This window comes from Ostrea edulis, chromosome 2 (assembly GCF_947568905.1).
Source record: "Ostrea edulis chromosome 2, xbOstEdul1.1, whole genome shotgun sequence".
Classification (NCBI taxonomy): domain Eukaryota; kingdom Metazoa; phylum Mollusca; class Bivalvia; order Ostreida; family Ostreidae; genus Ostrea; species Ostrea edulis.
In genome coordinates, this window is record NC_079165.1 from 15,240,833 (window position 1) to 15,257,584 (window position 16,752).

Consider the following 16,752-nt stretch of genomic DNA (forward strand, 5'->3'; position numbering starts at 1 on the left):
TAAGGACGGATGAACGCAAATAATTATGCCCCAGTCTTTCATAGATATATAGTAGTGAATTATGTTGAATTTTCCTGATCATTAGATATTGATCTGAATATTGCTAAATGATCGAACACCAGGGTGACCTTTCGTGCTACCTACATAGTACCCACTGTAGACGCACTTTTGTCCGCTGGGTCATTATTCCGTGAATAATGTATATTTCCAGATTAGTCCGCGAGGTCACAATTTCACGGATGTGGTAAAACAGACTTATATCCTATCGTTTCATTATTACTGTATTGTTTTTCAATTTAACAACAATAAATTACTGGTTGATCAGCCGTTTATAGGGATGCGCCTTGAATTGTATATATACATGTATACTCGACGATACGTTAACTAGAAACAAATATTTTGTAATACATTGATATATTTTATTCTATAGTAATGTTGATAAAATCCAAGTAGTTAGTACCCAAGTGGTTTGGGCTGTATATAGCTGTTCATCCCTAGTCGTCAATGATTGAGAGTTTGTTACAAACAAAACACGCTATGGTAGGAGACACCTGATCGGTACTGGTTAAAATCAGGTCTCCGTCTTCGGTTATAAAACTTTACCGTGCTCGTACTCAAACTCAGCCATGTTTGTTTTGAGTACAACTCAAACAGCTACAAAGCATACTCGAAAAATCTTGAGCATGCACTTCATTTGAGTATGAGAATTATTTTATATAAGTTGTATAGCCTTCACTGTTGAGTATAAGTACGATTTAGAGCACGGAATTTGAGTATGAAAACGTGCTTCAAAAAGTTTTATAATCTCCAGGCCGATAGGTACTGATTTAAACCTGTTCTCGGTTAAAACATTGTGATACAATTTACACTCTGTACTCATTATCTAGAGAAAGAAACATGACTCACAGATTATGGCCAGTTGAAGGTTTTTATGTGATTCGGTGTTGTCAGATAATTTACATTTATAAATTCCATCATCGGAAAGAAGCGCTTGTCGACTTGGAAATATGCTCTGGTTAGTGTCAATCGTATTGTAGACCTCGGAATTCCTCAGAACCGTGATGGTAGAAGAATCACAACCTTCATAGTTACAGTCAATGGTACACACAACATTGGATGGAAGATTACGGTTTACATCAAGTAAAATCTTCTTTATGGGTGATAACCTGACAGTCTTATCTGTAATATCCATATTATTCAGGTAATTCTCATTTTCCAATCATGTTTCATTGTTTTTGTAAAGATAAAGCTGATGTAAACGTAAATAAGATTAGATATTTTCTGCAATATAATAAATATCATTGATGTTTGACGTACATTTGATATGAAGTCTGACTGTGTTAGAGGACTTTACATTAGTCCCCCGCACAGAATTCCTGGCTGTGCAGCTGTACTGCCCCGAATTTTTCCGATTCATGGTGAACGATGCCGTCTTTTTTACAGAAAACCAGTCTCCATTGCGATATACCTTCCAATAATTACATTGTGGATTACAGTCTGCATTACAAGTGATGGTTATTTTTCCATCCCCTTCCCATAATTCCTCACGGTCGCTGGTATACTGAATTGTCACATTGGTGGGTCCATCTAAATATAAAACTAGCTGCTACACAATCAAACCAAAAACCATATAAAAATCATTCCTTTAAACTTGAAGTAGACTCTCTACTGGTTTCCAACGCAAATCAACAAGTTTTCATTTTTCGTAACATTATCTTCTTAGTTTTATTGTAAATTTAAACTATACAAATTATTATTTCTTTAATTTTGATATCAAACATTACGTTACATTCATTAAATTCTCATTAATGTTGAACCTACATTTGATATTGAGCGTCAAAGTTTCAGAGAAAATTGGAGAAGTCGACACAAAATTGCGGGCTACGCAGATGTACTGTCCCGAGTTTTTCCGATCCATGCTGAACGCATACGTCTTTCCAAAAGATACGTAGCGTTCATTGTGATGTATCCAGTAATGACATCGTGGATTACAGTCTGCATTACAAGTGATGGTTATCTCTCCACGTCCTTCCCATAATTCCTTACGGTCGCCGGTATACTGAATGGTCACATTGTTGGGACCATCTATCAATAAAAATAACTAGATGTATTGTCCTTTTGCAACATCTACATAAAGGTCTTCCGAGACAAGCAACCCGTGGGTTTTAGCGTCCAATACTTACTGTAGAACATACACGTAAATTAGAAGTGTTTTATGTACACTATATACTGGATTAGTCCCCCTGACATTCCAAACACTCCCATCACATTCCAAGCACTCCAATGACAATCAAAACATTCCCCTGGTGACCCTTTCACTTTTCCTGATTTTGAGATATTAATAACATTTATATCAAAATTAGGTCAAACTTCCAATTAAGGTTGCAAGGTCAAGCTTCACAAAATAACAAGGTCTTGCCATAAAAAATATTAAAGCCCTATCTTAAATAGTTCAGGAGATGTTCAAAAGGTCAAGGATTTTTTAAATAGAGGTAGGTCAAACTCCAAGTTCAAAAGGTCTCACATCATTGTGTACAAGGTCTTGCCATAAAGAATATATATACTAGCGGAAAAAAGAAACTGCATTATTTAATATATGAAAAAATAATAAAAAAATAACCATGAACACATTTTAGTTTTTGTAATACTGTTAATAAATGTATTCGTTACAACATTTCATAATCCATTAATGTTAACGTCGAATAACGTCAATTTCAGCACACTCGAAAGACACTGGTATTCGAACTTGAATTAACAAAGTTAATAACGCGTGTGACCACCATTTGCATTCACGCATGCTTGACAACGGCGCCTCATTGATGCCACTAAAGTGTTAAGAAATGCTTAAGGGATGTTGTCCCAGATCTTGGTTAAAGCCTGGCCTAAATCAGCCAATGTCACTGGCTGATTTTGTAAACGGCGTAGACGTCGTTGCATTTCATCCCAGACGTGCTCGATCGGCGATAAATTGGGGGAAACAGTTGGCCAAGGCTAGACATCGACATTCTGTTGAACAAAAAAGTCCCTGACTACACGTGCAACATGTGGCCTTGCGTTGTCTTGGTGCAGAGTGATGTGATTTTGCTGTCTCTGTATGAAGGGTATCACATGGCACTGAATACTATCGTCTAGATAGTGTACGCCGGTTATATTTCCATTGGCAATTTGTAGAGGGGTCCTTTCACGTGCTGTTATTCCTCCCCACACCATAACGCTACACCGAATTGTCGATGTTGCACAACACAAGCGTCCTGGTACCGCTCCCCAACGCAACGGCAAACTCTACAACGACCGTCACTGTTATCCAAATGAAATCTGGTTTCATCAGTGAACAGGATATTGGCTCACTCCTGTATTCTGAATCGCAGATGTCGTCTGCACCACGCTAGTCTAGCGATACGATGACGTTGAAGCAGTATTGCGCGCACCGCTGGAGGTCTTGGTCTGATGTTGTGCTCGCGCAGACGATTACGAACAGTTCTTGGACTGATTGGTCGAAGTCCAGCAATGCTGCGAGCAGTCAAACTTGCTATTTGGAAACAATTTCTCAGGTGCATAAGTCTAATGTGGTTGTCCTGTTGACGCAACGTCACACGAGGACGCCCAGAACGTGGTCGATCCCGAGTGTTACCAGATTGTTGGAAACGTCTCCATAATGACTGGATGGTGTTCCGATGAACTCCAAAGTGTCTTGCTACGATATTTTGTGCCAATCCAGCTTTGAGCATCCCAACAGCACGATTACGTTGGTTTTTGCTGAGTCGTGGCATGACAGAAAGGTAAATGTTGTCAAAACTAAAGTGCTTTCCTTAACGAATAGTGTCCAAACAAACCATATACACTCTTTACTCCAAACAGTATTGACAAGTAAAACTCGTGCGTACGAACACTTCAATAAACAACATGTGTTCACTAACCATGAAAAAGTCCGTGCATCTGAGTTGGGTACTATCCGATATTGTTAAAAAACATCACCTTTATCGATTGTTTAGATTTCATAAATATAAACAATAAATATAGAAAAATTATACTAGATTTTACAATGCAGTTTCTTTTTCCCACTAGTATACATACAAAATATGAAAGCCTCGCCTAAAATAGTTCCTATTGTATATTGATAGGATATGTTTCCTTAAAAGTATGTCAAACTCCGAGTTCAAGGTCACAAGATCAAAGATCATGGTATGAAATGAAAGGTTTTGCCTAAAGAAATATATCATATCATACAAAATATGAAAGATCTACCTCAAATAGTTCAGGACATATTGTAAAGACCAGATTTTCATTAATTGTATATCAAACTTCCAGGTCAAGGTCACAAGATCACATATCATTGCATCACATGAAAGGCTTTTACGTAAAATATGTACATTTTATATACAAAATACGAAATCTCTAGCTTAGCTTAGATAGTTCAAGATATATCTTTAAAGATATTCCCCATATATCGGCCTGTAACACTTTGATTCCCCATTGTGGCCCCACCATTCAGTACAAGAAGGTGGCGCAAGAAAAATAGCCCACATACTAGACCAAAAGAAGTAAACATATAAAGGTAACAAAAGTAAATACCAAAATACAATGTACTACAATACGTAAGTTATATACACTAAAGGATCTCAATTGCTGAAATTCCTTATTATAGATATGATGCTAGATATCGTGTTTCAAATGGGAGGAGGAAGGGGATGATGGTTAAAATTTTATCTCCATACTTATCAAATATCTGGTATTTTAGAATTTCGTGTTTGTAATTATATTCGGGCTCGACGTGGAATGGGCTCGGAATTCAATATAATCCATTACCGAGGCGAACCAATTTAGTCTGCATTTCCATAACATATGAAATGTAAATAGCTTGCATATAAAACATTTTATAATATATTATTTTGGTTGTAAAGATCAATGATGGTATGAATTGCAATGCTGATATACTTTGTGAAGTGTATTGATGTAACGACGAATTTTGACCTGGGTTGAGGAATGACCCGGACGGGGGAGGGGGCAGTTCGGTGTAGCATTTAGACCCTAGTCAGTTGAAAATTGGTTAACCCCTCGTATGGCATATAGAATATTGTTACGTTAACCTCACACAAATACAAATGAAATAAAACTAATCTATGATTATATATTGTATTTAAAAGCCCTTGATTTTCTATACTTTGTTTGACAGTCATGGATAGCACCAATTTCATGATTTCAATGCGTGTTTGAGTCTACTGATCTTCCATACAACCAGTAAGAGATAAATCGCTGATGAATTGAAATAATCAAATAGAATAATCAAAACAGAAAGAACAGATTCATAAATTTGAAGGAATACATATTTCATCACATCGCCCTTAAGCAATAAACTCGCATTAATCTGATCCGAATTTTTGAGAGGCGTTACCGCGATAGGTAATTGATAGTCACCCCGCATTGGGAACGCAGTATGCTTGAGATACATGTGAAATACCGCGTTGGGTTCGCAGGAATGCGGTCGCTATGCTGGACAGGTCAATCATCTCAAGTCCTAAGTCATAAAATTGAAGAACTTCCAGTATATGGTAGGATCGTTTTGCAAAACGTATCGTAATCGTATATCTTAACTTCTTTTGTCGTAAGTCGTATCGAAACTCCTCAGTGCACGAGTTTATAAAAATGAACATACATGTAGATACCACGCGAAACCCGACGATCTGATGCGCAGAAACTGCTCCCCTTGTTCAGTTAAAAATCTATGATTGCAGTTCGTTAATGACTATAACAAACCAGATAATGGTCCCTCTATGCTTGTTGAGGCGTGGGGCAATATTCTGGTGAACGATTAAGGATTAATGTACGCACCTACAATTTCTTTTTCCATTTCTTTCTCATATTTAAAATACTAATAATAATTATGAATCCACCAAAGCATTGGATAGCATCGTGTGTAAAGCTTTATGGGTACTTGTATGTGCAAGTATACATATATAGTTCGTGTGAAGGAGTTTGTTGAAATAAGAACCTAATATGACATACATATTTTGTAAAACAAAAATGCTTGAAATACTCAGCATCATTGGTGAAAAACAGCCGTAAATTGACTGAAATATTGCCAAAAACAGCGTAAAAGCATACATAATCAATCAATCATTGAATAAGCATGGTTTTTGCGAGAATATACAAAATTACTTTTGATCTTATGGGACACACCTGTCACTTGTGTTTGATCCAAGTTATCAGAGAAAGTAACACATTCTTGTAAACAAAGATGGTAAGATGATATTCATGTAGGTCGATATATGTGTATACAGACAATAATACATCATGTTATCTACTTGAAGGACAGCTGGTACAGCCTTCAAATTGCTTCTGTTCGTAGGATGTTCTACATCTCCCCGCACTAAATCTATTAGCTCGTTGAGGTACTGCCTGGACAAACGATACATATCGACTACCTGCAATAATGTAGCTCTCTCCGATATTTTCTTGACGTTTTCGGGAGAAGGCTACAATTCCATAAGAACTTTGTAATGGTACAAAATATTTTCATGAATAACCTATAATAAGCTCAGTGTATTTGTCTATAATGCTGTATACACTAAAAAGTAGTTACATGCATCTTTGCGCTTGGGCATGTCTAATAAAGGTGTTTTTTCATTTAAATAGCATGTGCAACGTGCAAAATTCTTCGTCTGCTCCGCTATGATTGTTATCGCGATATCTCTTAAGTGGATCTATTGAAAACCCAAACCATACAAACGCCCAGAAGGCTCAGTCGACATCCGAAATGCAAAATACGAGATTGAATTTCGAATTTCAATATCCGAATTAACTAATCAAAATACAAGTCGCTGTGTATGATTAAAAGAGACAACATATTTTAGTCAAACTCATCAAATGTAAACGATCGCCATCTTCATTGTAAAATTAGAGTTTTGAAGTTACCGAACATGAATTTGAAATATGACAGAAAGGAAGTTAAAGTTTCGTTTACTATGCACTCACGCTGTGCACAGTAGACGTTAGGGATGCGGTGCACTTCTTATGTTTAGTGGAAATTCAACTACGTTTTCAATTTCTAACCAATCAAAAAAAAAATGTTGGTATTGTAATCGTCGTGTTTAATCTAATATTTTTAAAGAACAAAAAAGCCCACTTATTTGTTATCATAAATTCTTTTGCACCACTTTTGTTTCCAGTAAAGATTCATATTTGTATTTTATCACAATTCGTGTTCTGGAACAATATTGTGGCTGGGTGAACGCTTTAAGGTAGTGATTGTATGGGTCACTGAAAATCAATGAATCTATGATTTTTTTTTTAAATTTTCACATATTTTGTAGTTGACAGTATTTGTAACTCATTATGAAAGTATTATATATAGTTTTCATGGGAATTGTGATGCTACGGTTGTCATAGTAACCCCTATAAAAAAGTGGCATAGTCATATCTGATGATTTACTTTAAAAGTGACTAAAAAGTAAACATTAGGTTGTCTTTTGATCATAAATTGCACTCAATGTCAACGGAGACAGTTACTTACAAAAATATCAGGTTCTGTGTATGTGTGTTTATTCCTATATATTCCTATGAAAACCGTCTAATTTCAGTTGATAATGAAAATATATATCGGAAACTATGTAATAAACAGAACCCCAAAATTAAAAGATGATAGGGTTAAAAATGAAAATATGTTTACCAACTATTCGGAAAGCAGTATATGAATGCAGTATAGTTCGATATTGCTCGGGGTTATTTTGTGTTAAATTATCTTTCTTGTGTTACTCTTATGTATTGAAAATAGGATTGTAGTATGACAACATGTATACAACATGGCGCGTAAAACGCTCAACGTGCAGGCGACACGCAAATGCAGCATTTCGTTGTTTACAAAATCGCCATGTTCGACATTTTCATCAGCAGATGAATTTATATCGTATGTAGTTTAGCTTCATGGAACCTAAAAAATGTAAAAAGAACATAGATCGGAGAGAAATATTTATTCATGGTTCGAATTTCCTCCAGTGTTTATATATAAAAGATAAGTACAATGTCCTTGACCCAAACGCCCACAGCCTCGGTTAACGTCCCTACATTCCTTGTAGATCTCATAATAAAAATAGGTAAATAAAATAAAAGGGATTAAGATGAAAAAAAAAAAAAACGTAATGAAAGCAAAAAATGCATGAACACATAATAAAAGTGCCGCCTCTGAAACTCTAATGGCTGGAGTGTACTAGTACTTAACCTATTAAATAGTACAAAACTGGGGGGGGGGGATCAATCGTTGGAGGGGTGTCATCGACTAATAGGCTTCATATACGATTTTCCTTTAAGGTATATTCGTCATTATTTACCTGGTTATCACATATATTGCAGAGTTAATATGTGAGAGCTGGAACAAGCTTTCTGTCCCCGTCCCTTCCCGCTTTCTACGGGCCTGTCTGCATGTTAAGCATACATCAAAACATTTATAGTTTTAAAAGAAATGTTTCGTTGTTTGGTAAACATATTAGAAGAATAAGCTTTCTGTTATACTTTAAGTCTATATGCATGTGCCCTCTAACCTTTAACCTATTTTGACCTACATTTTGATTGGTTAATTTGGATTTTGAATTTCGAAATTCGAATTTCGTATTTTAGATTTCGAATCTCGAATAAGCCTTCTGGGCTTTCGTAAAAAACATGACACTCAGCAGAAAAATATGGTTGCTCAACACGGATTCGAGCCATTCCAACAAAGAACGGGAAATCGTATGGTGGCAGAAATAATTTACACTCTGATGTTCGTTTTGTAACTTAATATAAAATCTAAAACCTTTCCAATACCGACGGAATCGCTTCCTCCTGCATACTCATACAGGGATGCAAACAATACCTTTATATGCAAATTAATTGACAATAGGAAATACATCTTCAGTACATCAAACATGTCGCACAATATGGATCGAGAAAGTAGAGTATATCGAAATTGTTAAATAAAACGGTCATTCTAAACATTTGCTGGTTTTCTTTACTTAAACAAAGTTGATATTACATGTATATGTTTCTTGGTCAATATATAAATATATAACCCGCAACTTATGATTTGTGAGACTTGCGGAGAGATCCCAAGGAGTTGTAGCCCCCCTCTCAAAAAAAGTCAGGGAGGGTTACATTTTTATAGCTGTCTCTCGACTACTTCAACTTTGAGATAGATGAACGGACTACTTTTAGATCACGAATCACGTTTTTATAAGATTGATATATAACATCCAACATTAGAAATGTAGCCATGTTGAATGGTTTTAAAAACCATAGTAACAAAGATTTTATGGAGTACTTACGACAAAACCTAGGACATAGGGTCGCCCCCGTGCGGTCGTAGACGTACGACCGAATTTCATCATTACCCACAAACCCTAAATATTTGTATAACGGCCGTACATCGTAGGTTACATGTATGTCTTACAACTAATTCTATGATTTATGACGTTTGAAAATGTTTCTATATTAACATAACTAACGACGGTCCTGCTTTTCTTGAAAAGATTATTTTAACAGATTTTCCACCTACATATACCGATTTAAATTTTTAATATCGTATTATGGCCCCATCCTACCCCCGGAGGTCATGACTTGAAGCAATTTTAATTTACATTCCTTAAGAAATATTTCACAAGAGTTTTATCCTTTCTGGTGCAGTGGTTCTTAAGAATGTTTAAAGATGCCACCATATTTTCGTTATTCCTTTATTATCTCCCTCTTTGAAAGTGATGTTTCCCTTCATACAATTTTGAATCCCCAATATCCAATAAAGCAAGTTTAGTTAAAATTTACCAAGCTGTTCTGAGAAAGAAGTAAAAATTGGCCTTGATTTGAGCAAACTTGAATCTGCATTACTTGAGGATGGTTGCTTTTTAGTAAATGACTGATCAAAGCCCTACTGTTCTTGAACATATTTTGAAAGAATTGTTCCTTGGTGTACAGTGTATACCCCCACAATTCACCTATCCAAATTCAGGAGTTATTGTGATTAACAGCAAGTTTATAATGATATGACATACCGTTTGTTAGGAATACTGACAACTGGAAGCGTCGCCGTCTAATTTTTGCAAAGTTGTCCATCAACTTAAGCTAAACAACGGTTGAGATTGGAACCATTTTTCTGTTATGATTAGTAATTTCTGATTTTATTGATAAATTTCATAACTACAGACAACAGAAAGTTTCCAATTCTATCACATTCCCCATTTTTCTGTTCAATTATCAACATTAATAGGTCGCTATTGAACATAGGAACAAGGCAATTTTTCAGTGCGAGTTATTTTAGCACTGACTAAATTATGAAACGTACATTAACGACCGCAAATAAAAATGAGAAAATTGTCATTCCTGATTCCAAGGAATGGTAAACATCTTTTTGTGGGACCTCCGTGACCGAGTGGTTAGAGTGTCGCGTTCAAAATCAGATGGCCTATCACCTCTGGTAGGCGCGGGTTCGAATCCCACTCGCACGGGTAAGTGAGAAAGTTTCCCAGTTTAATTGTGGAAGGTAGATAGTCTCTTCCCAAAAGTTCCCAGGTATATTGTATCTGGGTTCCCTCTTCCACCAATAAAAACTGGGCGCCACCAGATAAATGAAAAAAAAAATTGTTGGGTGTGGCGGAAAACATCAATCAATCAATCTTTTTGTGACAAACAGGATGTCACCTCTTGAGGAAAACTATACCCATCGTTTAAAAAAGAAAAATATCTGTAATCCATAATATGCCTCGCTAAAATTCAACCAGAAACGAGTCGTTGTGATATATTTTCTTGATAAGATTCACATTCCTTAACAATATTGGTAACGTCTAATCAACGTGCCTTAAAACTGAATTTATTTGGCATGTCCTTGTATGTGTAGATATTTACTTTCACAAAGGTATAATAGAGAATTAGATGAAACTTACATACATATCTGTATTTCCACGTAAAAGGATTATTGTCATGTACACCTATAATACCGATAAATCATTGATCATATTTGTTCTTAATTCATGACCCATGTTCTTAACTTTAAGAACTAAAATAGATATTCAGAATTTCTGCGTATATTGCAAAAACTAAATTGAATCATGAAATTGTGACACGTTGGCATCAATCTCATTTTGAGTTTGTAATATAATCGCTACAAATCCATTACATTATATTGCTTTAAGTGTTTGAATTGTTTGATATATTAACTTATGGAAATTAATTGATATAATTAAACTTAGATTTGAGCCATACGTATTGATAAAGTAATTGTAATAATCTGTTCAGTATCTAATGTTTGATTGATTGATAGCATATTGTATAACGTTCCGCTCGAAAATTTTTTCACTCATATGGAGACGTCCACAATTCTGGTGAAGGTCTGCAAAATTTAGGCCTATGTCCGGGGCTTACGGCCTTTGAATAGGGAAGGATATTTATCGTGCCACACTTGCTGTGACACTGGGTCTCAGGTTTCACGGCCTCATCGGAAGGACCGTCCCATTTAGTCGCCTCTTACGACAAACAAGGGTACAATGAGTCTATTCTAACCCGGGTCCCACGGGACACTAAAGTGTGAATGTAAGGAAATAAAAAAACACTTACATTGAACTGTCACGGCTACCTCCTCAGAAGATGATTCTCCTTCAACACCACGCGCCTGGCAGTGGTATGTCCCTGATTGCGTCCTCCGGATCTGAGTGATGTTTAGATATTTCTTCCTGCCATAAGTCTGTATTACTTTGTCATCTTTAGACCATCTTATTTTGCATGGGGGACTGCAGCTTGTTTCACACTCGAGTTCCAGACCTGCCCCCTCTGTGAGATTTAATGTGGAGGGAGCGGATCGTCTGTTATACACCAGTTCGACATTTTGTGGTCCATCTAGGGATATGTGAAGAAATGAACAATTTGTTTCTAACATTCATATAGTCTCTCTCGCTCTCTCTGTGTGTCTCTCTGTGTGTCTCTGTCTCTCTCTCTCTCTCTCTCTCAAGCTCGGTTACAATTTATGTTTCCTTTTTACGGAAACTTTTATATATATTCTAACGAACAAAGTTTCAAAGGAAATACTTTGTGTCCGTTGGAATAAATATTGATATTCTAACGGACATATCCGTGCATCTGTCGTTCACATCGATCTTTATCAACAAGAAGTATTCATGATTTTTTTTATGTTTTAATATCCACAGAAGAGGAAAATACTAAAGGCGCCTTAATCTAATTTTGCATGGTTGCCCATTAAGTTCAGCTGAAGCATCGATGATATTGGAATTAATGTTCTGTTATGAACAAGTGAAGATAACGAACGATGATCAATGTTATAACTCCTATACGAAATGTAAAAGTAAGAGTTGGACAAAGACAGACCCTTGGACAAACCAGAGGTGCATAGGAGGTGTAAGCAACCTGTGCGATTTTTAATTTCTGATTGTGTAGATAGATATGATATGCAAAGGACAACATAAGATTCTAATTTTATCACCCCTACCATTTTTCTTGACAAAATAAGAAAACATACATGTAGTATGCCAATAGGCATTGGAATAAGGTGAGTCTTGAGTGGAAGTTAGATATCTAATATCGTTTAGATGAAAGAACACTGCAGATGAAACAAGATGAAATATGTATGTTTTCTATACTCACACTTCGCCTCTGTGGTAGGGATAGTATACTCTATACTCACACTTCGCCTCTGTGGTAGGGACAGTACACTCAAAGTCAATAAAAGCGTGCAATCGATGTCGCCGGCACTTTATTAGAAAATAAGCTATACCAAATCATATATTTTGTGTGCTATACATTCATGGACCCATAGCCTCCCTAGGTATGGTATACTTTTTATTTCCCCTTTACTTATAAACTTGGTAGGAAGCGTAGATACCCTAATTTTGTAACGTACGTGACTGTCGCCGACTCAATTTTTAAAATTGAACAAGCAAATATAAAAATCTGAGAGCGTGTTTTTAAATTTTCTTTGCATTAATATCATTTGTATTTCCTAAATTTTCATTCAATAAAAGTTTAACAACTTTTGCGTATGATTTTAAGCAGTGGTGTATATATTACTCCATGTCGCCAGATTATATTATGTGATCATAGGGTCAATTAAACACCCAATGTATGGACAAAGATTTCGTATTATCTTTATGTTTTTGATCTATTTTGGCGCTAAAATATTCAAAAACGGTGTGAAAATATTCATCAAGCGATATTTGGATGTGGCATTGAGAAGAAGTCATCATATTCTCAAAATTTTGAATTCTGATTTTAGAAATGTAACATACGATACACTAATTTTTTTTATGAAAACGTATTTGCAGAGCAAATGTTACCCCTTTTATGAAAATCTCGTAGTGTACAGAGAATGAAAATATAAACATTTCTTTTGCAGAAGTCATTGGTTGGTCTGAAATTTGACAAACGTGTCAAGATGTAACATTCGTGATGTAACATTCGTTACCGAGAAATTAATTAAAGGGAATGATAGAACAATTTCCCGCGTATTTTTGCTCTCTGTCTGCATGATGTGGTATACGACATGAACGTCTACTATGAACATTTGAGTTTGAAAGTCAATACGTGTTAAACTTTGAGAATTAGGATTAATTTTCTCTTACGGTAAGTACTATTACAACAACTGCAATGTTTGAAAAACAATATTGATTAAGCAAATGAAATGTTTTGGTCTGAATTTGTTCTTCTGATATCAAAGAATGTATATCGTATTCCAGATATCTCGAAATTCTTCTGGTGTAAGAATTACATTGAGTAGAATGCTGGTAATATACATTACTCAAAGTAACGTATGCTACTTAATGAAATGCTTGATTCGACATCAAATATTGAACTACATATTGACAAAATATCATCATTAATGATATGTTTGTTGAATATCAACTATGTTATGAAGAAACAAATGTGTTATTGTTCCCGTATTCACTAGCATATACAGATATCCTCTGCAAGAAATACAGGCCATGTTTTCCTCTGCTCCTGTCCTATTTATGATACATGTAACTATGCAACTCTACATTTATCAATTTGCTAGAATTCAGCATCTTTTCATAATATATCTTAGAAATGAAGAGACTAATCTCTGATGATTGTTCTATGCAATCTTATAGAGAAATCATTCAAAAATATTTTATCTGAGTGTAACATATGTTACCACAAATTCCGTTACGTAATATTATTCTACTTGTTTTTAATTTTTTATTTATTTTTTCAGAAATGGCGCTTGTGAGAGTAGAAGTACAGAATAACTACCATGAAAAAAAATGTATTAAAACATAAGAACAACCATGAAAAAATGTTTTAGAAATAATATTATATGCTCCCCTTGTGGCAATACTGAAAAGGTAGAATGTCTATATAGACAGTGAAAATAAAGGTTTAACTACCGGTCAAAGGCTACCATAATGATACATGTAAGTTTTGTCTCTCAAAATACTTATAAGCAACTGGTCATTTGAGTAATTTTGTATGACCTTTGACCTTGTGACTTGGAATCCAATGGGGGTCATCTATTCATAAGGGGCACCATTGTTTCAAGTTTGATGTCTATCAAGGAAAGATTTCTCAACGGACAATAGCGTATGTCCAGAGTAGTTTAACCGTTGTCCTTTTGACCTCAAAATTAATAGGGGACATCGTTAAATATTCATTCATAACACCGCGTGGTGGATTATACTGACAGTTTCTATGGAAAGGTATTCCAAAATAAGCAACAAAAACATAAGATTCGGTATACATTTAATTAAAATGTTGGGAAATTAAAATTTTCTTTATATTATTATTGTAAACAGATTGTTAGAAATGGGTACATATGATTCTTTCCATTTTTTGAATAGAAATGATGTGTTTATGGTAATGAAAGGAAAAATAAGAAACATAAGTTACTTTCATTGTTTATTATAACAAAGAGCAATCCAGGTTTCAAAACATGTGTCTGTTATTTCTATAAGAATCATGAGCATTTAAATAGCGAAACATCAATCTATCACTTTTGTTTTAATCGCACATTTATTGCAAATTAACAAATTCAGAAGAAAAGACACATTTGGTAAAAATTTTTGCTTGTCTACGTTATATTTCTATTAAAATTGGTATTTCCATTGAATTAAGTGATGTCGTTATGATTTTGCAACATCAATCGTAAAGAATAACTGATGGTGGCATCGTTTTGGCACAATATTTTCATGGATGTACTGTTGTGTAAGTGTTGAAACATACGTTACATAATTATAGCGCTACTTCATTTACATACAAAAAAGCTATCGTTCTATATCTATTGCTAGTCTTTTGTTTTCATGTTTCATACATATTGAACTGTTCGAGAATATTTGTTAATCAATTTTATTTTTTGCCATTTCAAAGATATTGAAAGTGATATCTAGTCGTTTATTTTGCGCTCTTAAAATCTTATTGCTGACTTTTACAGCAGATAATTTCTTGTTGTGTTGATTAAATATTTTCTTTGAAAACCTGTATTTATTGTCTTTCGCAAATTAGAAAAATATATGCTCAGTCAATTCCAATACAAATTATGGAATAATACATGGAAAATTAATGTTTATCTTAAATATTATCATGTCAAGGACTCAGTAACGAAGGTTACATGTGAGAAAAATCTCGAAAAATATACCATACTTTGACCTACTGTAAAAAAAAATCTGTCATACTTAACTTGAAACAATTTGAGGTGAGTGTTCAACAGATATTTACCATTAATAAACGCATGTTACCATATATATTTTGAATGGTCGATAAACTATGATTTTGAAACCCTCAATTACACGCTTTTATTGACTTTGGGTGAGTATACTCTATACTCACACTCCACCTCTTTGGTAGGGACAATATACTCTATACTCACACTTCGCGTCTTTGGTAGGGATAGTATATTCTATATTCACACTTTGCCTCTGTGGTAGGGATATTATACTCTATACTCACACTTCGTCTCTTTGGTAGGGATAATATACTCTATACTCACACTTCGCCCCTTTGGTAGGGATAGTATACTCTACACTTACACTTCGCCTCTGTGGTAGGGACAATATACTCTATACTCACACTTCGCCTCTGTGATAGGAACAATATACTTTATACTCACACTTCGCCCCAGTGGTAGGGACAGTATACTTGGTACTCACACTTCGCCTCTGTGATAAGAACAATATACTCTATACTCATACGTCGCCTCTGTGGTAGGGGTAGTATACTCTATGCTCACACTTCGCCTCTGTGGTAGGAATTATAAGACTCCTATGAGTAGCCATGAAATATAAGGTGATTCCATCCGAGGGTTGCAAAAAGGCTGTGAAACCCGAGGCTTTGCTGAGGGTTTTACAGCTTTTTTGCAACCCCGATGGTGGAATCACCTTAATATTTCATGGCTACTCATAAGAGAGTATTTTTCTCTCATATTTCTAGAAAATTTCAGTTTTCCTTGTTTTGAGAATTTTTCAATTAATTAATTTTTCGCCGTACATTAAAATTAACACCAGAATCGAATTCAACGACCTTCAATTTGGCAACTATGTTGCCGACAAAAAATCGGCCGACGAGTGTATAAGTGAATTGTATTAGAGTTATTCCTCTTTGAATAAATCAATAATCAGGGTGATGCGTGCCATAACTCGACAGTCCATCAGCGCGAAACATTTTGACAGACCTAATCAGAATATGAATCCACAACTGCACGGTTTTTTTTCTTAGAGGAGTATTGATTTTGATATTAATTGAGCAGTTATTTAGTGACGAGTGTGTGAAGAGAGATTC

General features: G+C 35.2%; 1 protein-coding gene across 4 annotated transcripts in view; it reads right to left on the bottom strand.

Annotated features, from left to right (window-relative positions):
• LOC125678225 (hemicentin-1-like) overlaps nucleotides 1-16,752 on the bottom strand; it is a 221,381-nt gene that overhangs the window by 167,378 nt on the left and 37,251 nt on the right. For all 4 annotated transcript variants that reach the window (XM_056156187.1, XM_048919063.2, XM_048919061.2 and 1 more), the window contains exon 3: nucleotides 11,572-11,850. In XM_056156187.1, coding sequence (XP_056012162.1) covers nucleotides 11,572-11,850 — 279 coding nt within the window. The remainder of the gene's footprint in view (nucleotides 1-11,571; nucleotides 11,851-16,752) is intronic.